We start from the raw sequence: 27,204 nt of genomic DNA, 5'->3' as shown, positions 1-27,204 counted from the left end.
TGGACCATATGCTTAGTTACAAATGTCAGTTTGGAGATGACCCACAACAGGGCGAAACGTTGTCACAGCTAAAAAGTAAGTGTTTCCACTTCAAAAGTGTTATTGCGCGACAGCAGAGGCAAGTCATGGTAACTACTGTCACAAATCACCAATGCCAAGATTTGTTGCGTCACTGTAGTCAAACAATACAAAACAACTTCCGACTTGGCGGGATATGCAAAGCAGAGAAAGTAGAAACAGCGGCGGCGATGTCGCCGTGCTAAAGCAGACAGCGTTCTGTAGTCTTTAGTGAGTGTTCAACTGCTCATGATACGCACACGTGGGGACGTAGTTTCCTCTCTGAAACCACTGTTCTGCTCTTCATTCTAGGACTCTAATCATCACAGTAATAGGCAAATCTTCCTCTATTTCTCTGCTCCGCATATTCCTCCCAATTGCAAAAACTTTGATCAAGGCATTTTTAAGCAAAAATTCAACATAAATGATCGAAAGTCAGGCTTTGATAAAGTTTGTACAAGAAGCTTTACTCATATTTGAAAACTATTCTCTATAGAAATACACTACATGGATAAGTTTTCAACCATATGAACCAATAATATGACCAAGTTATTCAGTAATTTTATTTATTATTCATCTATTGTACAAAATACTACAATCATAATATAATTATGACATTGAAGGAAAAACTAGGCTGAGCCTGTAGTATATTTTAATCTTGATTCAGTAATTATTTTAGATACAACCAGTAATATTAAAATCAATAACTATTATTGAACGAAAATCCAAATTAAATGCTGCAAATCACCCCGAAGACTTCTGAAACTGCAAATATTGACAACAGGGTAAACAGCTAGATGGAAATTGATTTGAATTTTCGTTTAATAGCAGTTATTAATTCATTAGCATTTGAATAAATGCAATATCTCAGTAATTTCCATCAATATTAAAATCGTTCAGAAATCCCATTAAGTGTATAACTCAAAGCAATTGTACATAGAGAACATACGCGCTATACTGAATATTAACGGTCTTTTCACAGCCTGCGTAGCGTAGCTGGAAATAAGTCTTTGAAAGACGTAGCCGTCCTATCTCTTGATGTTAAATCAACGCTACGCTGGTGTGAAATGGACAGATTGATTAACATTAGGTGGTACGTTGGCTACGTCTTCCGAAGACGAATTTCTAGCTACGCTACGCGTGAATAGATCTTAAAACTATTTATTAAGCGTTGAAGTATTACTTATTATTTTAGTAATCATATGACAAGTAAACTTATCATATAAGTTTCCAACTTGAATTTTGAATATAGATGATTTAAGAACTAGATTGTGAATGCTTTCAAGAATGGTAAACAAACTATTTGTAACCAACTTTTATTGCTCTTAAGATACAAAATACCGTACACTTCAATTGTCACTACATATTAAACCAAAACTGTCAAAGCTACAGCAAACAATTCCTTCAGAAAAAGAATAAGAAAAATATCTATTTTTCCGCATGAGTATAAAAAAATTAATAAATATCAAAGAAATAATACTCTTACTGGCAGCTAGCGTGAATCACACAATCAAAATGTTTCAGAACAATTTTCTCCTAAATCTAATCAATATCATCAAGTTTATTTCAATATTGTGATACATATGCAATATCTAACACACAATATATTAATGCACCAAATGTTACAATAATTTTTATTAGCACGTTAAAGCCGAATCAACAGCTATGTCACTTGATATATAAATAATAAGCAAGACGTTTCATATGCTTCGCGTTTGTGGAAAACTGTAAATAGACAATTTCAGGTAACTAATTTGTGCACAAAAGAACTATCAGGTACAAAATTCGCAAATTTTGTTGAATTGAATTTTAGTGGTTGTTATTACTGTGTATCATATAATACGGTGGGTATTTAAATCCTAATGTAATTCACCACGGCTACAAGATTTGAACAAGATTATATATTAACTACAGTATAATATTTGCGAAAAAGTTAAAGGAATGATGAGCAGATGAAAACCTAATAAAATATACACAGTCTGTGTTCACATATACAAATCGACAGATAGGTTGAAGAGACAAGAAGATGTTGAGGGGGTGAAGAGCTAGTGGGAGTCACGAATCAAAATGTTGTAGCAAACATTCTAGTGTTATGTTGTTTAATACTGTTCCACTAAGCTCCACCCGGAATCTATTCTGAACAAAATTATTTAAAGTAAACACTTAGTCTATGGGAATAATGCTAGAAGGGTGGGGTAGCTTAAACGCCGTTGGTGACGGGTTCGGCGACTGCGGGCGCCTCGTCGGCGTCCAGTTTGGCCTTCTTCTCCTCGGTCGCATCGAGGTTGTCGGTCGCATCTCCGCCGCCCACCGATTTCCTCTTGATGGCGCATTTGTCAGACACATCTGTAACACAAACATCAGCATATGAAAAACTATGCCAATCGAGGCTAGCCTCTGAAAACATAGAGAACGGTTAGCAGAGCAGACACTGCAACAGGCTGAAATAGTCATCATTAACAAATTGCTGAGCATCATTCACAATGTATCGATCACTCCCAAAAGAAAGAAAAGAGTAGAGTCCAAGATGAAGGGATATGCTTGAGATGTCTGTAAAACAATCATTCCAAAATTGTATTTGAAAAATAACTGTCACGACAATAATTCAAGGGTTTGAGATTAAATAGTGAGTATGATGTTGAGCATTTTCAAGGAAACAAAATTTATAACTCTGATAAAATATCATAACATGACAAATTATATTTTTGTTGACTCAAACATTTGAGTTAACAAGTTATTAAATCTGCTGAGTGTGATGCCCACATGAGCTCTAGACTCGTGGATAAAACCAATAGATAAAATTTAGTAAAATTAAGAATTGCTTTGAATATTTCTCTTCAAAACACCCAAGATTCATTCCAGTACTACAATAATTTTCACTATTTGCTATTCCAATTTATATTTAAATCTCTATCCAAATTGACTAGTTCAACTTGAGCTCCAAGTTGAGTTCAACCTGAGTTCATTTTTCGACAACAAGAAAAATGTATTAATAGAATTAGTTTCTCTTATTATTTGAAACAAGTTGAAAAATTACAGTCAATTAAAATGCTGTTCTAATTAATTTGTCTGTAATAATTGTGTGAAATGAGCAACAGCATTTCATTATGATCGCGAAACTAATTAAATTAAACTTCCAATTCAAATGACATTCATTGTTGGAATGGAAGGTATTTCATTCCAAATGAGAATTTGGAAAAATAATAATTATAATAGTTTTTTATGAGAAGTATAAATTGAGTTTTATTCTAGGAAATGAAAGTTATTTTGCTGGAGATTTCTCAAGTCTCATTTCAACATGATCATAATTGAAATTTTACTGTATTGAGCAGAGAAAATAATTGTTGAATCTCAAATGTTTGCTTCAACAAACCATAATTCATTATTTAAAATACCATAACACTGTCTAACAGCCAAGATAATGTAAATACTGCCAAGGAGAGCAAGTCATTTTTATGATATATGCTTGCGGTTTTAAATGTTTTCATTAAATGTAGGTGACTGATACTAATCTTATTAAATCAATCAGAATTGGAGTAAAAATGTATAATTAGAGCATGAAAAACAACGCAATACAAAATGATACAGTTGATTTTATAGATTATCATTCATTTAGTAGCTGCAAATGGTTCTTGCTGGACTTTCATGACATTTAAATTATCATCCATGATAATAAAATATTCGTCCACAAGTAGCATTTGAATATAAACTTTCGAATCTAAAGAAATGTCAACTTGTGTTGCTAAGTTTGGCAGAAATATTATGTAACAATAGATTTGATAATCATTCAACTTGGATATGTATATTGTTACACAGAATGACTGAATGAAAACTAGATCATTTTCACTTCTGCAATTATTCACTAATCATGAAGAAATTTTGTTGTGGATGATTTTTTTTTTTGCAATAGATTGACACATGTTAGACTACCCAGAATTGGAGTAAGAATCTAAATATTAAAGTGTGCTATAAAAGAACTGCTTACATCATACTCAAATTTTAAATCAAAATGTCATATTGAAAAATTAGTTTACAGAATAGTAGAACAAATGCGAGACTTATTTATTATTAGAACTGTTGAAGACATTGCAAAAGACATAACTGACCTGTTGCAATGAATTTTTGTTCTACAGCTAGAAGAGAATTGTGCTATTTTCATTACAAAATAAAACAACTTGATATGGAAGTAAAAAAAGATAAGATAGATCAAATGAAGGCAGGATTAACTATGAATGAAGTTGAGATTTACAGTTTTAATATCAAGGTATTTATAATGTATCTCTTATTGCTGTTGAATAATTCCATCCAAGTCAAGTTGACTATCAATGGTAAAATTCTTTAGCTTGTAAAAGCTATAAAAGTCATATTTTCCTAATATTCTTGTAAATAAGTAAAAATATGGTCAAAAATAATGTGTACCTACCTATCAAATAATGAATAATATAAAGTTAGAATAAAAAAAATCAGGATAGAAGTAGACCGGAGTTGACCTCATTTCTTAATTTTCTTAACATTTTGATAATATTGATTAACGATAATAAAGGAAAAATAAAGAAAAGAGAATATTGAGTAGTGTATACTATGAGTTAATGAATAGAAAACTTCTTGTTCTAATGAATAGAACACAAAGAATGTTTCGTTTACCAAAAGTCAATAAATCAATTTCCAAGCAATCGTTCCAAAATATTGTCTTTTTTAAAAATTTTAAGAGCTTGGCTAATGTCTTTCCAAGAATTAGTTTTTCACTCTGTCAACAATGACATAAGTATGAATATGTTTATAAAGAAGCAGGTACTAATAATATACAGATTTAACATTATATAATTTTTTTTCTCTTTTCGATAATTAGAATCGTGAGAAATATATTGTAGAGTAATAATGGTTTTTAATACATCCATATAAAATAATAATAATAGACTATATTTTGTGAATATTCAAGATAAATTGTACTGGCTGTATATTTTTGTTCACATTGGTTTGCAGACGTCACGGAGTGCAAGAGATTTTTAATTAATGCTAGACTCAAAAATCAATGGATTTTATTCTTGTATAATTTAAATCAAGTTATAATCATTATGTAATTTTTAAGTAATTATGATTATTTTTATTTTTTATGTAAGTTGACCACGAATACTGGTTAGAGTGGTCAACTTGGTTCCTACTTTTTTTAATTGTAAGTTGCTGTTTTTTGTGAAAATTTATCAATAAATTTCATTTAATTTCAGTTGAAATAATCATGAGTACTGTACTAAATAAATCCAAGAAATTAAAAGTAAAAATTACTGTTACTATGTGGCATAAAATTAACAAACTTTACAATAACGTATTGAAGTTGTGTATTTATTCACCCCCAATGTAATCTAAAATAGTTGACCAAATCGATGAACTAAAAATGTCAGTTTTATTAATCCTATCAATAGTAATGTTAATTGTTATTGTTACTAGTGAGAAAATTACTGATAAATGTAAATATTAAATAACTACATTGAAAATGATAAACAAAAACTAAAAATCTATTTGCAATGCCTTCTTCAGCCATTATCTGTATTTATTAATTGAAACTTTTGGTGATACAAAGAAAAGAAATGAAAGGCATTAGCTTTCTTAGCTTGAAGGCTTTACTAATACAATATCTGTAATTTTGGAAGATAATTTCAATAAGCAATGAATATGGAAAGTTGGAAGTAACAATGATACTGTTATTATTTATGTCATACTATTTAAAAAATTGTAAGATGTTTTCTGTAAGTAAACTGTTTAGTCATTAAATGCACCACCAGTCTCAGTGAATATTATCAAAATATAAAATTTGTTTACAAATATTTCAAGTAATATCAATTAATAGAAAATTGGAAATCAAGCATCTAATATCTACCCTAAGCGAGCATGACGTTAATCTAATCGTTTATTGGATTGTAACATATTCAAGTCCGTTAACTGAGAATTGAAATAATTCAAGGAATAGACAAAGTCTCAATACCAGAATTATATGTCTATATATGTATTAAAAGTACAGAAGGTTTAAACATAGAAGTCTAGACAAGACTGGTGATGAAAGAAATTTTGATGGAAATTTGTATTAGCTGTCTAATAATTTTCCAGTTAGAATCGGAGCTGTAAATAAATTACTGCATAACGAGGCATTACAGACTGTATCAATGTGGCTATATTAAACAAAATTCAACTTCATAAAAAAATGGAAAAACAAAAATTTTGACAAAAAATGTACTTAACGTGAGACTGGTAGTATGCCATGAGCTTAATTAATAATTATATTCACTCAAATTTCATTCAACTTTCCCAAAGGAATCATAAGTTGCATATTATTAATTATTATTACTATTGATTAACATCCATTAATATCAGAACTATTTTAAAAAGAACGTTACAGTATATTTCAATTCATTTAAATCAGTTATTTTAAATTTGAATTCGATATTATCCAGTTTGGTATTAGTACGAGCGGATCACAATCAACATAATTTTTTGGGCGATCACAGAATTATTTATTGGAATGAAAACTACGCGATCATTACAGTGGAATCTATAGGCAATTGAGATTATCATCTTTATTCTCTATTCAAAGAGATGAAATATACAGTTTTAGTCAAGAAAATTATATAATTATTCTCTCATCAATTGTTAATATAGGTTTATTATAAGAGGAAACACTGTTTCAGATAAACACTGAAGTTCACTATAAACCACTTGATAACGCTTTTAAAGCAGCTCATAATTCTTTACAAAAATTATAATTTATTTTCTTGGTAAAAATTACAAGACTATCTTATTTCGTAGGGATTTGTTGCATAAGCAATCTGGTAATCATTGAAATTGGATTCATCACAACTTGATAAATACTAAGTCATCGCACTTTATTCGGTAGTAGAATGTTTTGCTGGAAAAATAATCATTACAGTATTTAGATTTACAAAATATGAAAATTGTTATTATTTAGCTCCTAAAAAATACGATTAGGGTAAAAGTTATAATTATATTTCTTTGATTTGTAGAATGATATAAACTATCGAGCTCAAACTGTAATTTTAATAGCCACGTTTGAGACAATTTACATTTCAAAATATTTTTCAAATTCCGAATTTATTTTTTGCCTACTTCTTGTTAACTTGCTACGTCCAATACCAATAAGTAAAGATTATCCACTAGCAGTTATTCTCACCAAAGGATAGTACTTGGAAAAGCTTGGAAAGCCAATACCTTCACTTCAAATTAATATTGAAATGACTGTTTTACAGAAGCATCAACAATGAAAATTTCATTCTACACTCATTTCACTCCATTCCAACCAAATCTTAATCTTAGAAGATAGTCATAACAATTTCAATAAAAAATAGCGCGTAAAGTTTTGAACCTGACAAGAAATATGTGTGATTTTTTAGCATTTCTCACACATAATGTATGTAAGCATGCTTAATTAGAAATATTTTCTTAATTCTGAGTGCAGTAATATGAAAATAATTATACTTATGCTCAATAACTGTGTAAGCGTTAGGTGATGGTTACATTATAATAAAATTGAATAGATTTAGAGCTTAAGAGTAATGTTTGTTTTCAATTTACAACGTAATGCTCAGTATTAATCCACATCAACGGATATAATATATAAAAGCGCATTGTTCTAATGCCAGCTTAATGGTGTGCTAAAGACTAACGGCTTAGTGTTAAAGCATAGCCCCAAAAATGTAAATATGAATTTAAAATTGATTTGATATTATTGGTATGGTGTAACTTCAGTTTGGCATATAATTGCTCAATGCAGTTTCTGATGGGTACAGCATGTTTCAAGACGTATTCCAAGGATAATGAATTTATGTCAATCACAGTAACTATAAATACTTCACAACTGAAGGCCTCCAACTGCCAATACTAAAAAATACCAAATCTACTTGATTTGAAGTGGAATTGCAATATCAAAATATGAAGAAAATAAATAATTGCTTTCCAGTAAGACTAGTGATGCTACTGGCTGTGAGGGGTAATGTGAGGGGTCAACATTTACCCAATGGCACCACCTCCAAGTCTTCAAATTGAGTCGGCTGAAATAATCCTCCAATTAATGCCGTACGGGAGTTTCAACCAACCAAAAAGCCTTGCGAATATTTTCAATCCAATATTGATAAGACTGGCAGATACAAATTGCCGCTACTTAACGAGATGTGGAACTTGGATAGAGTTTTCAAGTAAATGATTTGATGGGAACAAATACACTTGGATACGTACAAAAAAAAATATTGTCCACGCGGTGATACTGTAACGAAATGGAACATTATCAACCTTGCCCTTCTCATTTGAAGTCAAGTTATGAGGACTGATAAACCAGCACTAGTACACGATTTCAACCTTTTCAATAAGAATATTACTCTGGGTAGGCGACTGATGCTCGACAAGCAAAACCCCACCTTGGAGGCGAAGGAGTGGAATGTCCTGCCAGCCAAGCCGGACCCGAAAGGTTATGGATTTGTATGACTTTAAGTAAGACTTTCAATTATTTATTGACTATGATGATGATGTATAAATGGTATTGGTTTAAAAGACATTGCGAGATTGAGACAAGCAATACTGAAAACGATGAATAAAGACATGTTACCTATACTTTTGCATTATTGTACCCTTCATAAATTGTTAGAATACCACGACCAGCATTTATTCGGGTTGTGCCATCTGCATAATTGGCAACAACATTATAAGGTAAGTCATTTACAGCTAGGGGCTCAAGTATGGAGTCCTGAGGAATTCCATATTCAGCACTCATTTGCCATCAACCTCAGCAGTCTGCATTCTGTTACACAGATAAGAGCAAATCAACAGATAGGAGCTGTACCCTGGATGCCAGAGCAATTTAGTTTTTCAATTAGCATTAGTCAAATCAATTAAATATTACGGAGAAGCAGTCAAACCTTGCATAATTTTGATATCTGTAGCAAAATTCTATTAGCCCCTGATAGAGATAGAGAAACATTATTTTCTCATCAATTATCGATCACAAATTGAAAAAACTATTTTTTCTGAAGGAAACCTCTAAAAAATATCATTCGCATAGGGAGATATTTCGCCTCATTCATTGTCAGTTCGGGACCGCAGTTGTTCTCTCCAATATGAGAAATTTCATTTCAATTCGTTTATCCTCTCACAAATGATAAGAGACTCCTTTAAAGGCTGTTATACTAGCATTTCTGACCAATCAGACGAGATCATAAAAATGCTAATAAATTGCACCAGTGGAGAGTGGAAAGAAGCATATCGCATCAAGTCACAGATGCTGCACAATTAAAATACTTGAACGATAATGACGACGGAACTAGGTTCTTATGACAAGGCTTAATAACAATGGAACTGTGTTCCAATCTTTCAATAATTAATCGAGAAAATGGTAAAAATTAATGAAAAGAGAACTTTCAGATGAATAGTTTACTCCGAAATGTCAAATGTAAGCCTGCTATCAAGCGGATGATGCCCATATGAACTTTTAGCTTGGTGGGTAATGAGAAGTGTGTGGATGATTTGTTATGATCAAGCAATGCCTACCGGCGGGATTCGAACCCACGACCAGGAAACGATAGCAGACAATCACATTAGACAATGGGACATATGAAAATCATAATTGAGACCACAAATCGTTGTTCAATTTACATCTTGTTCTCGAAGATGAGAATGGCCATGAGGAACATTTTAAAATCAGAAACGAATGCCAGCCTGCAACAGCTCGCGTTTCAATTGAGGCTGGGAGCCACGCATCAAGAAAAATGTTTCTAAAATACAATAAGAAATAAAATAATTACAAATGAAGTATGAAGGTACAACACTTCGATTGCATTACTCAATAAGAACTTGAAACGCACCATATCTATCATGTGTCTTGAAGATTAAAGGAAATTGATGTACACTAATTCAAATGGTTATTGGTAGATTATAAATTGGAAAAGCAAAGGCTATCTGGTATCTGATGGACGAAAACGATCAAAGCCAATATAGAAATAGAAAAAACGATACATCGACAAAAAAGTGACCACAACATCTTTCTTCAATAATTTTTCACAAATAGACCCATCATATGATTGAAATATTCAAGATATGTAGTGAGCTATAAAGAAAATGTCGCGGCGTCTGACACAAACTTGTCTTTAAACACAAGAGTAGGAATCCATCTTGAAACATGCTGGCCATGAATAAACATACAGGAATATTCATCATATTTTTTGCACTATATGAGCGACCATTTTTCTCCGCCTTAGTGTACACTTTTAAATAAGTTTAGAAGCGTACAGAGATGTGTTCAACTAGATATACTATAGCTGGTGTAACCAGTGAATTACGAAAATATCGATAAAAAATTCGTATGATAGATAGGCTTGCTGCTTTTCCAGTGAAAAAGCACAGCCGGCAAACATGTCAATTATATTAATTTACTTAGCTCTTTTTTTGACCCACCGTCAACTACACGGTTCTGTTGTTTATTTGTCATTTGTCAAATAATGCTTTATGATAAATATTGGCTGACTGCTCAATTACAGGTAAAACAGACAGAACTGATGCTCTAGCCTCGTGGATAAAGTCTAGCCTCGGGTCCAACATCGAGTGTTCGACGTCCTGAGAAGCAGAGACACAGCTGAGAGATCAGAGCTGCACTCTTTTGCCCCCGCCTGCCATTAGACAGGGGTGCTTCTTCATCGAAAACAGAAAAAATTACACTTTAGGAAAACAAAAACTCCATCGTGCAGCTCCAAATCCCCCAGTTGTGAGGAAATTACACCAGTTACACAACACCAAGACGCAACACTTCATTTCTTCACAGCCTACTTAATACAAAAATTTTAAGCGCATTTGCATCATTCAATCAACAATCAAACCTTCAATTTCAACTTCCAACTTTCTCCATCACCACATCTTATCCAAACAAAGCTCGTGTCTAAAATGTAGCTGTAAGTTAGAAATATGATTTGAGTCACAAAGTTGAAATTGAAATAAAAAGTTTAATACTCAATTGTATGACAAAAAGCGGTCAATTTCTAATTAAACTCCTATTTGTAAATGATACACACTTTGTACTGTTTCTAAAAATAGAATGATAAATTCATTTCAAGGAATTGATAACTGTTTAATAAAAAGTAGCATCAATGAAAACTACCTAATTAGAAGCAGAGGACATAGTAATTCAAGTACGAAGGGAAAATATCTCTCTCAAAACTATCAGTAGATGGGAAAAATGGAAGGATGTAGATAAGGATCTTAATGAGAGGATGATACAGACGAATGGAGAAATATGAGATATCGTTTCTGTTAATAGAGCATGGCATTGGACAGATTGAATAATATAGTAAAGGCTAGTAAAAGATTATGCGATCTCTTACTAGATCATACACGTACATAGTTTAGCAAACGTTTAGTACAGTTAATAGGTCTACTGGATAATTTGTTAGGATGTAGATGAGGATTTTCAACTGTAGTCAAGATGTGAAGACATACTAGATCATAACAAACACTTGATCATTGGCAGAAGATTTGTGTATCAACGCAATTAAGTTACAATACAGTAGACTGGAAAAAGCTCCATCTTACTAAGAGTATTTTCAATTTGAGCAGATGTGAGTTGGATGATTAAAGCTTTCTAATTTTGTATCTGGGGGAAGAAGTGATATGATCTCAGTTTTCAGAAGCCATGGAACCATACTGACACAAGAAAATGCCACGATTTGAGAAGTTTTTGAAGACATTGCAGGCAATTCTAATTTGAAAATTATGTATCTATGAATGTTAGAATCTGTCTCATCCAGCGTGTGTACTGCACTTTCTATAAAAATATTTATCAAATTCATTTAAGAAATTTTTCATAAGACAAAGCAGTAAGAAAAAATACTGGATTTGAAATCGAATCAAGACATTGGTGGATTCAAAAGCTCGAATTGATAAATATTTGATTCACATTATAGCAATCATTCCAATGGAATGAAAGCCCAGACATTTTGGAGATTCGAAACACAAGAGCTCAGTGATAATAATTCACAAGTAGTCACCTTCATGAGATTTCACTGTTTATTATCTAAGAGTCATGGGAAAAGTTACTAGAAGTACCGAAAGGACACCAGATAATAACAGAATAGAATATCATGTTAATTATAACTTCTCTTCTCAATGAAATAAGGCAGTAATAATATTTCAACCTCAAAATAGAATTAGTTTTAGTGAATTTCTCCAAGATCATGGTAGAGATTTCAAAGAAAGCAATATTGGCAGATATTGGTTTGAAACAATATTAGCCAGGACTTACCAGGCATAAATCGAAATTATCAGAGTTTGAAAGCAATCAAGTTTGTATCCTTGCGAGTAGTTATGATTTTCTGCTAAGCATTGATTCTTATGAGCATTTCTCCATGAAAGCTAACAAGAGGTGAATACTAGGATTGTAAGGGTTAGCAAAAATAAAGACGGTATTGAAATTTAAAGGTTTTAAGGGTGATGGAAGAGGAAGCATGATGGTCTCATATTTGCAACTGGCATTGTAACCCAGATAACTCTGCACTTAGCACATGATGATAAGGGGAAAGAGTTTGAGTGGATTTACCGCTTGTTTCCGGCATCAGTTCATTGAGCAATCCAATTACAGTACCTTTGAATCGCTGACATCACAATCGTTGATTGAGAAGAACCTACTATGAGCTTATTGAGACCTTGTGCAGACAACAATAATTCAAAATGAATATATACTGAATATATTATGCAACAGTCAAAAAGTTGACCACTTCAAAGTTTCAACAAATCACAACTTCTAGTTAAATAAACTAACATAAATATTAATATTTTCAAGTAACTATGTTCACCTTTATCTAAAATTCTAAATATGATTTGGTGCAGCACAGTATTTGTTTTAATCGTCGGAAAGTGGTTCAATTGCTTTCTATTCAATCGGATTCCGATTTGGATGAACCAAGAGAGTATTTGAATGGATATATCAAGATTAGGAGAGGAAAAATACTCTTCCATAATACAGGAGTCTACAATTAAAAAGATCTAGCATTTGTCTAAATTTCCTGAATTGAAATATATCACTTTGCGGAGTTCTGTCCAATATTTTAGTAGAAAAACTATTTGGAGTTTCTTCATGGGATCAATAAATGAATCTTGACTTCGAAGAATTCATTCTAATTCTAAGTTTACCTGATGATATTTGAAAATAAAATTAAGTTTATTTCATTACTTGAAAAATCTAATAGAATTGAATATCTAACTGCACCCCTCCCTTAGTTTGTATCAAGGGTGTTCAGCACCGCCGAGAATCATACAATTGGAAGGAAAATTAATTCGAAGTTCTAGGTATTAAACTGGGATTTGAAATAACCAGAAATTCATTTCAGATATATTTATTCAATGATACATTTATGATACACAAAAATATTAATGATTGGTAAATGCAGGCTCAGCCTAAAACTGTCCCTTTCCCAGATTTTTATAAATAATTTTGTTCAATCATTTAGTAAATTCAAGTCAAATTTTTAGTCCAAAAAAGGCAAATTAAAGTCAAAGGACTCTTCAATGCACGAGAGAATAAAAAATTAGCCTATTTTTTACGAAGTCAGCATTGGATAAAACTATCAAACTAGGGACAAAGTAGGCTATCTATTACGTGAATCAAAAAAGCGTCACAGATAACTTCAAAACACGGACCGTTACAGTTATCTTTGAAATATCTCAAATGATAATTTCACGTTTGCTGATCGAAAAAACGGCACTGATTTTTCCTGAAATGATAGCGATGTATGATGTGATCATGCAACAGCCTAGGAAACAGTATAGTATACCAGTTACATTAATTGATTTTAATTTATTACATTTTAAAAACTACGTCTAAAAGAGGAACTAAAATTTTTTACAGAAATAAATTCCCAGTAGGAATTATGAATTGATGTTCCTGGAAATTTCAATAATTATTATTTAAATTTTAACTGAGATGTGATGATAATTCGTTTTTCATTAAATTACTACCAACGAAAGAAAAACGTTAATGAATTATAAAATGTTTTTCCTACAATTGAACCACTTTCCATACCGCGCTCCCAAGTTTTAAATTTGGTGATGAGATAATTTATTAAAACTTCGAACTACCAAGTAACTCAAGTCTGAATATTATTCAAACCCATTTCATAATAGATTTCAATATATCTTAAGAACTAGTTTTCTAGTTTTGGCACTCACATTACAAAATATAGCTCACTCACACACACAAAAACAAAACAATTCCTGTAACATGAAATTTGGCATTATTATAAGCACACAAAAATCAATCGAAATGTGGACTTCTCAAATTTGATGACTCTAAATACAACATTCAGTTTCCCAGCTTGTTCAGTAGCCAATTCAATACAAAATAAATATTTAAAACTGAAAAAGTAAATAATTGGTTAGAAGCTTTTACTATTACTATAAATTCAGAATATTCATAATTTTCAAGTCGAGGTTCAAGCCAAGCTAAGTGAAGTTTCAAACTTCGCAAATTCAAATTACACCAAAATAATACAATATAATATAAAAAGTTGCATTCTTCAAAATGATTAGAAGCCGTATTCATTATATATTTTCTGGATATGATGCCTAGATGAGCTCCAGGCTTGTGCGTGGGTAATGAGATGGACGATGATGATGAGAGATGAGTAAACCTACTACAGCTTTAGGTGGGAAGCAACTTTCAAACTCATAAGGAGTCGACTTTACAAGAGGAACTTTATCAAAAAGGCATAGGCTGCTAGTAGTTACAAATGTATCAACTCGAAAGTTTTATTTCACATTGAAGCCCTCATACGCCAAAAAAAGTATAATAACAAAAGCAGTACCGTATTTATTAAGAACTGAACAGGAAACTAATACCAAAGAGAATATAATAATTTGTAGTTATTTTTCGATGCTAATACTAAGCACAGTAGTTAGCAAGGTCAGTCGTTGATTAGCTGGTTCATAGTTTCATTTATTGGATTAAATATATTTATTATTTTCAAGTTTACAAGTATTCATTTATTGGAAAATAATTAAAAATAAATTCAATTAAGTAATCACTATTATTCACAACCTAGCATTGTACATTTTTTTGAGGTTGATGCCCACATGAGCTCCAGGTTTGCTCATATATTGTAATAGTTGTAAATTGTACTGATATTGAGGAATGGAATTGCTCGGATAAGTTTTATTTAAGTTGTTCCAATACCTTAAATCAGAGGAAAAATAATAGTAATAATGGATTTTGTTTTAGCCGATTCTATGAACCTTCTCTGTTAAACACGCATTAAAATTATAACATCAGTATATGAAATATCTTTTAAATGAGATCTATTTGAAAAATTAAGAATCCTACATAAATTAAAGAAGTTATGTTCTTCAGAATATTTTCAGCATCAGACGTTCAACTTACGCTCGACTAATGCTCATAGGCCGACGAAATTTATAACAAAAATAAGCAGAACCTTCTATAATAAACTTTTATTGATAATTTCGTTCACTGCACAAGCTGGGGAATTGAAATCTGCACTGATAGCATTTCCTCAACTTAGTTGTATCGACCAATTAATATCTTTGATAGAGTAATTACAATCAAAGCTACTTCACATACCAACAGGAGCATCATGAAATAATATTTGTTTTCAGCCCGAAAGACAAATGATATTTGAATAGAAAAAATGCATCACTCATCTCTTGATGCATGTGTGTGAGTATAAGATACTTGTTATCTTACAGTGAATGATTGTTGATTCTGGTAGCCATTAAATTTGTTTCTATCACAGCATATTTGTGTATTATTGTATTACTTTATCAATATTTCAAACATTATATATTTTTTCGAGTAAAGATAACCGTGTGGGAATTTAAAAAACTAACAGTAGATCTATAATAATATAATGAATTCTATTTTAAATGTTTCAAATTGTAACAGCATTGGAAATTATTATTTAAAAGTAAGGAATAATGACACTTCACCCAGTAACACCATAAATATGAGAGCTTTCAAATAGAATAATGTTGATAAGCTCTTGGACAATGCAAAAATATTGTTAAAACATTGACAAATGAAGATTTGTCTACCAAAAAATATAATTTTTGGCAAATGAGACGAAATCTTTCGATCACTGATAAATAAATTCCCAATAAGTTAAACTGTGGCTTTGCTGATAATCAATAAGTTCATAAATTCTCAATAAGTTAAACTGTGGCTTTGCTGAGAATCGAAACTTGCAATATTTATTGCTTTTACACATGAAATTGCAATTCGTTCAGAGGGACACACCCTCTGCTCAAATGTCACGATAAGTTGAAGTGAGGAAAGCTATCACTCTACTCTGGTAAATTGACCTTTGACTCAATCAGTTGATTAAATACCGCTAACTGGTTGAAGTCAACTGGTCAAGTTCCAGGTTTCTGATTGAAATGAAACTGATTAAAGGGAAGATTGTTGAAGGTAACTGATTGAAAAAAATCAGTCGAAAGTTAACAGCTTAGGTTCCAATCGAGTCATTTGAATCTTCAATCAAGATTGCTAACCAACCATTGATGTAACAAAAAGGAACGCACACATGAATCAAGAAATTGTGACAAAATAAATTCAGAAATTACTCTAAATGAGAATCGACTAAATAAACATGATAACTTTGACGACGGATCAAATGATAGGAATAATTCATGGCATTGAAAATTATCTTTTCAACTACGATTCTAGAAGGATTTACAGTATTAAACCCTATAGCTACACTACCAAATTACTCCAGATTCAATGTTTTAATTGAATATCAAGAACATACCACTGGATTGAGAAGTTCGTCCTCAAACAACAAATTGCATAATGAAATGTCCATGTAATGAAAAGTTTCAACCATTTGTGACAAAAATTAAATAAGTAGCTTTCCAACTCGATTTTGTTTACTGGAAGTCTTGTATAAATTTGATCAATTTTTTAGGAACAATGATACTACAGATTATTTTAGATGCCGAATGCAATATAAAACTAACAGCACAAACCAGAATAATTACTTCAACTTCAAAATCAGGACATGTCAGTGAGAAAATGATGATTACAATTGTAAAAATTCTGTGAAGCAATCATTTCAAAAACTGGTAAATTAAATTAATATCAGACTGAACTTTGAATTTTGTTCTATTTATAAAGAATTAAATCTTTTTTACATATTTTTAAATTTTTTAGACATTTTCAATTTTAAATCCAAATTAGAACTGGAGTTCAGAAACTTGTTTCTAAAGTAAACTAACTGTCTTTTCATTGTAATAATTAGAAAAGATAAATTTCAAATACTACCAGGAATATTCTTATTCATGCTTGCTACTTTTGATATTCAATAAGTGGGCTCTCAATGTTTCAACACAACAAAATGCCAAATTTCTGTTTCAGGAGTTTCTCAATTTTCAAATATGAACAATAAAAAGTGACAGCGGAAAAAGAATGATCAATCGTGAAGATGCTGAAAATCAGACAAAAAATATTAACAAATTCATTAAATAGAACATTTTTAATCAACAGAGCACTATATACATAACATTTCTCAATATTCAGTTTACTACTCGAGCCCAAGATTTCCTACAGTTTGAAGGGAATTCAAGGTTCAGATATTATTTGAAAAAACTATCAAGCTAGAAACAGACATTTGAAAAGTTGATAGCATGATTATAAATTGAATGATTTCGATAAACAGAAGCCACAGTATTCGCAAGGATTCACGACAACCCTTTTATTACATGACAAACATTATTGATCCTCCTTGGAAACAGCCAGTTCCTTCCAATAAATTATTCAGACATTGAGGCGTCATTAATGAAAAACGCCTTCTCCCTACCATCAACTGTCATTACAATCAACAGATATCCGATTCCCCCCCCCCCTCTTCTCACATGTACTGTACGGATAACGTACATCAGAAAAACATGGCTTATAGTGATGAAACTAACTGAGAGTCCGGTCTCACAAGGTGCCAAATTATCACTTCAAACTGTCACTAGAAACAGAAATAGAATTGTATAGCTATTTTTAAGCATAGTAAAGAATTTATTAGAGTTGCACTTTGAACTTGAAAAATTTAATACCTAACGATAAATTGATTTAAGTAACATATTACATTTTCAAAATGAAATACGGTTTATTGATTTTCTAAACTCCCTTATAAATTAGTAACTATAATAATTCTTCAGGATAGTAATGAGGACGCTACATTTTTGTTGTAGCCTATAATGAACACTGAACTCAATACTGACCGGAAACTTGATTTCAAGTCTAATAGACAGATTCGAGTTAACTACAGCTGTGAAGATTCAGTACCGGTATTGTTGTATTAATGAATAATGTAGCCTAAATTCATTGAATATTTTAAATTTGTTTAGGAGTTGAAATTCATAACTTCAAGCACTCAACTTTTCAAAAGTCAAACAATAGCAGAGATTGAAATCAAAAACATTTACAACAACACTCAATGATTGTAAATAAAATTAAAAAACATTACTCAAATCAAAATTCAATATTAGTTGAACCACTAAAGGTTGTTTCCAAGTTTCGATAAAATAGAAAAATTTACAATTTGAATACCCTCATTCAATTCTAAATCAAATAGTATGGATACAGTAATTGCATATTAGATAACTAAAAAAATAGGAACACTATATAATAATATTCAAGTTTTGTTATTTACATGAGAAATTGATTAGATTTTATTTGGAAATACAACTATCTCTTACAAAGGATCAAATCTCAAGCTAATAATGCATGAGAATCAGACTTGATAAGGTATGTCAAGTAGATGGGAATTTTTTGAGATTGATTTATTCCACTGATTGAGGTAAATTGATTCGCTTAAAAAATTAATACAGAAGTGAATATAACTGGGTTTTAGTAACATTACTGGTTTACGAAACAACTCAAGGAGAAAACTGTTTTGAATTTGAAAACTGTAGTCTAGTTCATAGAAGAGAAAATAAAATATTTTGAAACTCATGACAACCAACAGATGACGCATTGCATTGAAAGAAAGAAAAACATTTCGTTATTCAATATTGTGAAAGTTTGCAATTCTCTATCAATGTTATTCATTTTATATAATATAATGAATCAATATTCAAGTTATATATTCAATTAAAATCCCATTCATTTCCTATATCCTATTATAAATGGCTGCATTACAAATAAATAGATAAAAAGTGGGATACGCAAAATAGAATCTAATAACAGATACTACTACATAGACAATCGACAAAACCTTTCAACCTCCTACCTCCAAGAGTCTAAGAAGTAGGTATCGTAGATACTTGAAAATATACTTGGAAACACCTTTATTGGGCAGAGGATTGAAATCAATCAAGAGCAGTCAAGTTACTGGGGAAAAATCATATTATAAAATGAGAAATCTTGGCTTCAAGCAGGAAACATCAAATTAAAAAAATATATATTGAAAATATCAGTCAAGTGATTTGATTGCTTTTATATAAATATAAGGAAGAGAACTATTTCATAAATTACTATGAAGCATAGGCATCATAGAATTAAATTTTTATCAATCTAGAAATACGTAAAAATGTTTAAATTTATTATATTTTTATGAAGTAGCTTTTTGTTTGACAATAATCAAGAAGTGACACAACTTCACTAATGTCCGTCCAACAGCTCTCAAGATTATATCTAACATTCGATTCAAAGTGTCTAATAGCTTTCAATGTGATAAAAGATTTTTCTGCATTTATGGAGTGAGGCGGTAAGTTTCCATAATAGTAATTAATAAATATAATCGACATGCTAGAAACGTGAGAACAGCAACAATTATGGCACTTACAGAGCAATAGATTGCTCTCAAGCCATGTTCTTCTTGATTGAGTCAATAACAGTATGAAATCATCAATCAAGGAATACATAATAAAAGCACAGTGTAAATTGAAGATCAGCCAATGATTGCCCATAAATTTCAAAATTCTGTGACTGAGTAATTTTTCTAATTTAAATTGATTAGCCTTACAGAACATTTCAATCAACGTATAAATTAAACCTTAAAGACATTTGAAAAGGGCAATTTTCGAGTTTAAAAGAACTTGAAATACACTTGTATAGTGTATATGCTTGGGAGCTAGTATGGGAGAGCCTTCTTGCCAACTTGAATGGGTTTAAAATGTTGAAATAATACCTGATGAGTCTTCGTTTTCTGTTGTTGGCTCTTCTTTGTCAGCGCTGTCGCCGTTTTTGCTTTCCTCTGGTGCTTCTCCATTTGTTTCCTTTTTCGTTTCCTCCTCTTTCTCCACTTTCTCTTCTACGTCATTTTCCTTAACGATTTCCTTCTCAACCGGCTTCTTCTCCACCTCCTTTTCAGGGGTGCTGACAGCCTGGGTTTCCCTGGAAGCAATAAAAAGTGATTTACTGTACCTAGTGGAAATAAATGATAGAATGTACACAAAAACAATAATTATACAGATAGATAATAATGAGATTAGGTTTTGATAACAAACACTTCAATCCCTATAGTGAGGTCCACGTTATAATGGCAATGTTTGATTAGCAATGGTATTGCTATCCTTGTCTTGTCTATCATTCAACAAAGCGGATAGCGCTATCTCTTTCTCTCTTTGCTCTGTTGCCAGATCGTCTTTTAACAATGTAGAATTATTAACAAAATATTTCATCTTACTTTATGTAAATTCATTATGACATTATTAGAAAATATAATTTTAAACGAGAATGAACAGTCAATATTACATCAATAAACCTCTATATCTGCTACCGTCTATAGAAGGCATTGACAAGACTGCCACTGCTATTATAACGTGGACCTCACTATAGCTACCATAGCGTAACACAAGTATCAAGTATGCATAATCAGAGTAAAATTGAGCAATTTAAAAAAAACTAACAAATAATCCCGAGTCGAATAAATTTTTGAGTAACGAAATTGCGTAATGTCCTACTTAGCAATATGGTATTTTACTTACACGGGTTGGTGTTAATTACCTAAAACCATTAGATTCTACAAGTTGTAATTTTGAAACTATCATAATAACTCGGGTATAAGAAATAAGTAAAATGAGATGTGATGATTGTATGTGGATTATTGAGATACTGCAATGCATAATATTTAATAAGTATAACTTCGTCTATTTACGATTAAATCACTATAGAAAATGTTATAATAAATTTGTCGAATTGACAAAAAACATTAGAGAGAATGAATGTGTACAGCTAACTTGAACATAAATAATTGAATATATAGCCTAGGAGAGTAAATAAATTATGTTTCAATTCATGAGGTTAAAGAAAAGTAAAGACATTTTGCTGAAAACATGCATAATAATAACGGTTGAAAACAATCTATATTGCGGTATCAGGGAATTATACAGGGTATCCCACCAAGGTTGTAACATCCGTTGATCATAGATTCTACTCGACATTTCTGACAAAAAATGTTTAGTAAACTTTTTTCCTATCGACCTTAGTTTTCGAGATATATCGATTTTTCTATATTTTCAGAATATGCCTACTTCCGGTCATTGTAATATACTACTGGTCGAATTTCAATTTCAAGGGTATTGTTGGAAAGAGAAAAACATTTCAAACAGATTAATGTAATTTTATTTGTTGTTAGATATTTTGTAGTTTTTAATTAGGACTTTAACTTGAAAAAATGCTATTCTTCAAATTCAAATACGAATTTCAAACAGTTTTTTCTCGATTTTTCTCCGGGTAATTATGATGGTTTAAATATTTCAAAAACTTTTCCATTTCATAAGCTTTCAAATGAGTATAAATTCGAAAAGGTAAGTTCCATGATTAAGTGTTCAAATTACTTTTATCTGGGATGAACACCTTCAAAATGAGGAAATTCACAAACAGCATGCATCAAGTGGTGATGCTTGGGTGAGATCACCTGATTTCTCTCTGGCAATATTTTTTTACAAGTTTTAATCAACATTCAACATTCTACAATGAAATGACTTTTTCAATAACTTGCATTATTTCCTGTACCATAGATCCTGAATAAAATAACAAGAAGTCTATGTTTCAGCCTATTTTCAGTGTGCTTTCCAGTTAATTGGTATGATATGTATCAACTTTGGCTAGTAGAGAAGTGTTCACGTTCATTAGCATGAAATTCACCTTGATTGAGTAATTGAACATGTTATTTGGTGTATGGAGAGTGTGGATGCAATTCAAGAGAGGCAGAGAGAGTATACAAGAGACGTTTTCCTGACCGAAAACACTTTTTCGAAAACACACCTGACCATAACAAGTTTTTAAGATTGACAGATGTCAAGATGGTAAGGTCTAGGAGCAGTTTCAGGAGAGGCCCGTCTTGATTTCTGAAGCTTTTTAGAATCTTATTCTAAAGTATTTCGAGCAGAATTCTCGATCCAGCATCCGGCGGTCAGCTGGGATGTTTCAAAAATGATATTGAAGAATATTGAAGAACAATAACTTTCGACTATTTCTTGAAACCCCAGTTCAAGAGTTGAATGAACCTGTGATACTGTTCCAAGGATGCAGTTTTGCCGTTGGATCTTAGCACAAGATAGTGTTTCAAACATTTGATGGACAGATCACAGATAAAAGTACGTTCAGAAGAACTGATGCTAAATTTCCAAAATACAAATACATGGACCTTTCATTTTCCTTGCAAGAAAAAATGGTGAAGTTTTCATGGACTTTCTGGTCGATGAGCTTCACGAATTGATGGAAGACGTGCCTCTCAATTTGAGGCAGAGTATGTGGCTGCAGTTGGTTGGCTGCCTCCTTCATTATGCTAGAAACGTCCGTGGGTGGCTAGATAACAAATTATGCTGGGCGGTGGATTGGCCGAGGTGGACCCGTAAGTTGGCCACCACGCTTACCTGACCTTAGGTAGTCTACTCCGATAGACTTCTACATTTGGGAGGTTGTGAAAAGTAAAGTTTAGAGAGAACCTGTAGAGACCAAGGAGGAACTGATTCTCAGAATTCGATTGACGTTTAAAGTAATGGAGGCACGGCCCAAAGACGTGAGACGGGCAACTCGAAGCTTGATGAACGACAGCAGAAGATACATAAACAGAAATGGAGGCTATTTTGAATTCCTGTAAGCAGTGAGCATGATATGTAACTTGATTACCATCTGAATGATTGCCATGAGTTTTTTTAAGTTCTGTCATTCATCTACTTTGAATTATTATTCTATGAATAAATTTTGTTGGATCTGCTAAGTAAAAGTGTATGATTTATATTTTATATAGGATTTAGGCTATATGGTACATGAAATAATGCAATAATCAGGTGATTTCAACCTAGGGATCATCACTTGATGCATGCTGTTTGTGAATTTCCTCATTTTGAAGGTGTTCATCCCAGATATTAGCAGTTTTGAACACTTAATCGTGGAACTTACCTTTTCGAATTTATACTCATTCGAAAGCTAATAAAATTGAAAAGTTTTTGAAATATTGAAACCATTATAATTAACCGGAGAAAAATCGAGAAAAAACGGTTTGAAATTCGACTTTGAATTTGAAGAATAGAATTTTTTCAAGTTTAAGCCCTAATAAAAAACTACAAAATATCTAACAACGAATGAAATCACATTAATCTTGTTTGAAATGTTTTCCTCTTTCCAACAATACCCTTGAAATTGAAACTCGACCAGTAGTTTTCGAGTTATTGAGTATTTAATGACCGGAAGTGAGCATATTCTGAAAATATCGAAAAATCGATATATCTCGAAAACTAAGGTCGATAGGAGAAAAGTTCACTAAACATTTTTTGTCAGAAATGTCGAATAGAATCTATGGTCAACGGCTGTTACAACCTTGGTGGGGCACCCTATATAAGAATGATGTCTATATATCAACGTAGAAAATGCGTATTGTATGGAGTGATTTAACGTTCAGATCTGGTGTCAAATTTTTAAATTTAAATTTTACTGGGGGAAGAGAAATTCCTTGGGTTTTACCAAGACCTCCTATATAGTGTTAGTATAGCCTATAGAAAGACCTGGTTCTACCCAATGAGTAAGCACAGGATGGTTTCTCTTTGTTTTATTCACCTCAGCCCTTAAAATACTCAATTACAACAGGATACGATGTGATAATGATGAATAATATATAATTGTTACTTCAATAATTGAAAAAAATGAGATAAAAGTGCACTAGGCCTAGATGAGCGATAAAATTAAAAAATTCATTGCGTCTTCAAAGGCCAAAACTCAGTTGAAAAAGCTAAAAAATGACATCTTTGCGGTACGTATTTGGAGTTAGCATTTAGTAGTCATTATTCATTGGATTGAGGTTAAACTATAAGTAATTGGGCTAGTGTATAATAATATCGGAATTACAAAAAAATCAATATTATTTAGTTTCAATCTAAGTACAGAGAAAGACAGTATTAAACAATACAGTTTAAAACTTACACTTTTGTAAAAATCGTATAAATTAATATTTAATGAACATTGATGCATGGAAAATATCAGTTTGATGCTAACTGATTCAACTCATCTTAGATAGACCTACCGTACTAATAACATATTACTAGTCTATTGAAATTGAACAATTTTCATATTTAAGCCCTCAATTTAATAGAAATGTACGGTAAGAACTAGGAAGTTCATGAAACGTTTTAAATTATAAAAATAATATTTTCAAGCTGATTCAAATGAAATCAAGAATTTAAACTTTGAGATAGACTACCTAGCCTACTATTTCAAAATATTGTAAAACACATCAATAATTCAATTTTTTTGAATTTAATCAATAACAAACATTAAATATTCAAAAATAACATAAAATATTACGGTACAAAAGAAATGTAGTTTCCAGTGTTTGTTGAACTACCTACATTTTTAGCGGGTTTTCAATTGGGCAAATGTGTGAGGTGAATGCACGCTAATAGAAAATTTATTCAGCTCACATATTTAAATAGACTAATATACCAGCAACATTCATTAAAATAGGCCAGGCAAGATTCAATAATGGAATACAGATACGTTGTATGAAAGAAAAAGACAAAGGAATTTTTGGATGTAAAATGAACCGGCCGGCAGCCATCTTGCCACACACGCTATGGTAGCATTCAGCCGCCAAAACAAAGAGCTACACTTTTGAAGAGAAATACAATGATACTCCACAATTATTGAGCACAGATTTTACTTACTTGATTTCAGTAGCAATATCAGACATGTTTGAGATTGATTTGAACACAATTTATCACTTAACTTAGTGGAAATTCGTTGACAATTGCGGAGCTTCACAAAGATAGCAACTGCACTCAACAACTCTGAAAGCCAAAGGGGGCAAAGGGAAGACAAAAATGGAGTGGGAACGCCAATCGCAGTCTCAGTGTGCGCATGCGCAGGTCACAAAACTACGATTCCCGCGTTCATAGATGGCTCTGATGTCGAGACTTTACAAAGGTGATATGAAAAAATTACCAGTAAAAAAATCTATTCTTTTTTTTCTTCCTCATCACTGACATAAGGCATGATCTTTTTCTTTTTCTGTACTTTCATTATACCGTATTGTAATGTTCTGCATCGTATGGTTAAACACTCACTCTCCCAAAAATAAATCTATTTGGGCCTTTTGAAAAACACGATTATTTTTCATTTTATCAATTTTTTTAAGTAGGCATTACAATAACTTATGCGGACTGCCGGTTGCAAAAGTCTGTAAGTAATTTTGATTGAATAACGGTAAAATATGACTAGAATCAATCAAAGAAGCGGTCTTCAATTAGCACTTAATAACAGTTAAAATTTAGCAGACGTTTGTAAAACCGGGCCAAGTGTTTGATTTTGCAGCTCTGATCAAGTAAGTTTGATCAAACTCATTATTCTACTTCTGTTTCTAAAATAAATTTTCTACAATTCTTACAATGCTTATGGGAAACACAAGAATTTCAGAACCCCATTGTCTGTATTCATACTGGTTCAACATGTGGTTCTCATAATATTATTCCACCGTTGGCCAGAGAAAACACGTGGTGTATTTTGCAGGTGTCTACATTATACTGTCCAGTCCTGAACCCTCTCCCGTTACTCAAATTAATGCCTTTCTCCTGAATCACTGATTATCTTCATTTTTAAATTTTATTAGCCTACCAGCGTAAAATGTTGGCTCCACAGCAATGTATAATAAGACAGTACCATGCTAAAGATAACAAGGTTACTTTGTTGCTTATAGGACAGCTATCAATGAAAATACAATGATGAAGCAGCCGTTGGATGAACAATCAAAGATGCTTTCTCATGAAGCAATTCGTGAAAAAAAAATTTTTTGAAGCAAAAATATTTTTGAGTATGCTTGAATTGTGAGCCTGTTTTTTCTCAATGACAATCCATCTGGCCTAACTGGAGAATTGGATGACAAAACTGAGGGAGAATTGGATAGGTTTTTTTTACACTGTCTGGGTTCTGCTTTTCCTCCAAGTGGGAAGTGGCTATGAAAAAAGAAGCGATTGAAGTGTGAGAACAAAGGAGGTTGATTGAATTGCAAATTTCCCCGTATCAGTTGCATATGCTCAATCCCCCATAGTTGTTACAATAATATTATGAGCTGCAGATAGCCTGTTTTCCTACTATTGTTTTTCCACTGTTTAGTGGATGAACGTTATATGATACTGTATTGTCTATTTCAATTTTCTTTATATTTGGAAAACGTCGTTACGACAATCAATGTAGAATAATATTCAATAAGAGTCTAAGAAGTATAGATCTATTCAATGAAAGCAATATTCATAAATCAATATAATATCCGCCTATACCAATAAAACCAGAAACTGAGGAGTTCTCTCCTTCATGTTTGAATTTCTAATTGCTCGTGAAGACGAAACAGAGAGCTCTTTCACCTATCACCTTTAAAAAATACATGAATGTAAACGAGGAAAATAAGTGGTTATTGATGGATGATAGAGAATGCCTGTAAAATAAAATGATCTTTCCCAAGTAGCAGTTAAATCAAACCGCATGGAGAGGACATCTCATTGCAAAGATACAAAAGATGAACTCATATCTGGAGATAAAGCGGCTGAACTAACGATTCATTGAAGGTTACAGTTAAAGTAGACTGGAGTAAATCAAACAGGTTATTAGTTTTTTACTCCTAAGTTATTGAAGCATTTTACGATTGTTGTTTGGTGTTTGATTTTAGCTTTACA

The 27,204-nt window shown here is 31.9% G+C and overlaps 2 protein-coding genes across 6 annotated transcripts in view; one reads left to right on the top strand and one right to left on the bottom strand.

Annotated features, from left to right (window-relative positions):
* The window catches only part of LOC120352407, a 125,916-nt gene that overhangs the window by 34,629 nt on the left and 64,083 nt on the right, over positions 1 to 27,204 (top strand). The gene's annotated exons all lie outside the window — the stretch shown is intronic.
* On the bottom strand, positions 1,358 to 25,395 carry LOC111046834 (VID27-like protein). Of its 4 annotated transcripts, none has more exons than XR_005571827.1 (4): positions 25,204 to 25,395; positions 20,226 to 20,431; positions 10,507 to 10,740; positions 1,358 to 2,403 (listed from the first exon to the last, which is right to left on the bottom strand). XR_005571827.1 is itself a non-coding variant. In XM_022332471.2 (3 exons), the coding sequence occupies exons 1-3, from the start codon at positions 25,227 to 25,229 to the stop codon at positions 2,258 to 2,260; spliced, it is 378 nt and encodes a 125-aa protein (XP_022188163.2). In that variant the 5' UTR covers positions 25,230 to 25,395; the 3' UTR covers positions 1,358 to 2,257. The 4 variants fall into 4 exon arrangements, 2 of the variants coding, with proteins under 2 accessions (XP_022188163.2, XP_039288659.1); XR_005571828.1 differs by lacking the exon at positions 25,204 to 25,395 and adding an exon at positions 24,889 to 25,170; XM_022332471.2 differs by lacking the exon at positions 10,507 to 10,740.

The sequence above is a fragment of the Nilaparvata lugens genome, chromosome 7, assembly GCF_014356525.2.
Source record: "Nilaparvata lugens isolate BPH chromosome 7, ASM1435652v1, whole genome shotgun sequence".
NCBI classification, from domain to species: Eukaryota; Metazoa; Arthropoda; class Insecta; order Hemiptera; family Delphacidae; genus Nilaparvata; species Nilaparvata lugens.
Note: the sequence above shows the minus strand (reverse complement) of the source record. Positions and strands in the feature narration are given on the sequence as shown.

Coding starts and splice junctions, on each gene's coding strand:
- LOC111046834 (XM_022332471.2), bottom strand. CDS start 25,229: ATGTCTGATATTGCTACTGAAATCAA. Junction 20,432..25,203: donor GATATTGCTACTGAAATCAA/GTAAGTAAAATC, acceptor TATTGCTTCCAG/GGAAACCCAGGCTGTCAGCA. Junction 2,404..20,225: donor AGAAAACGAAGACTCATCAG/GTATTATTTCAA, acceptor TTTGTGTTACAG/ATGTGTCTGACAAATGCGCC.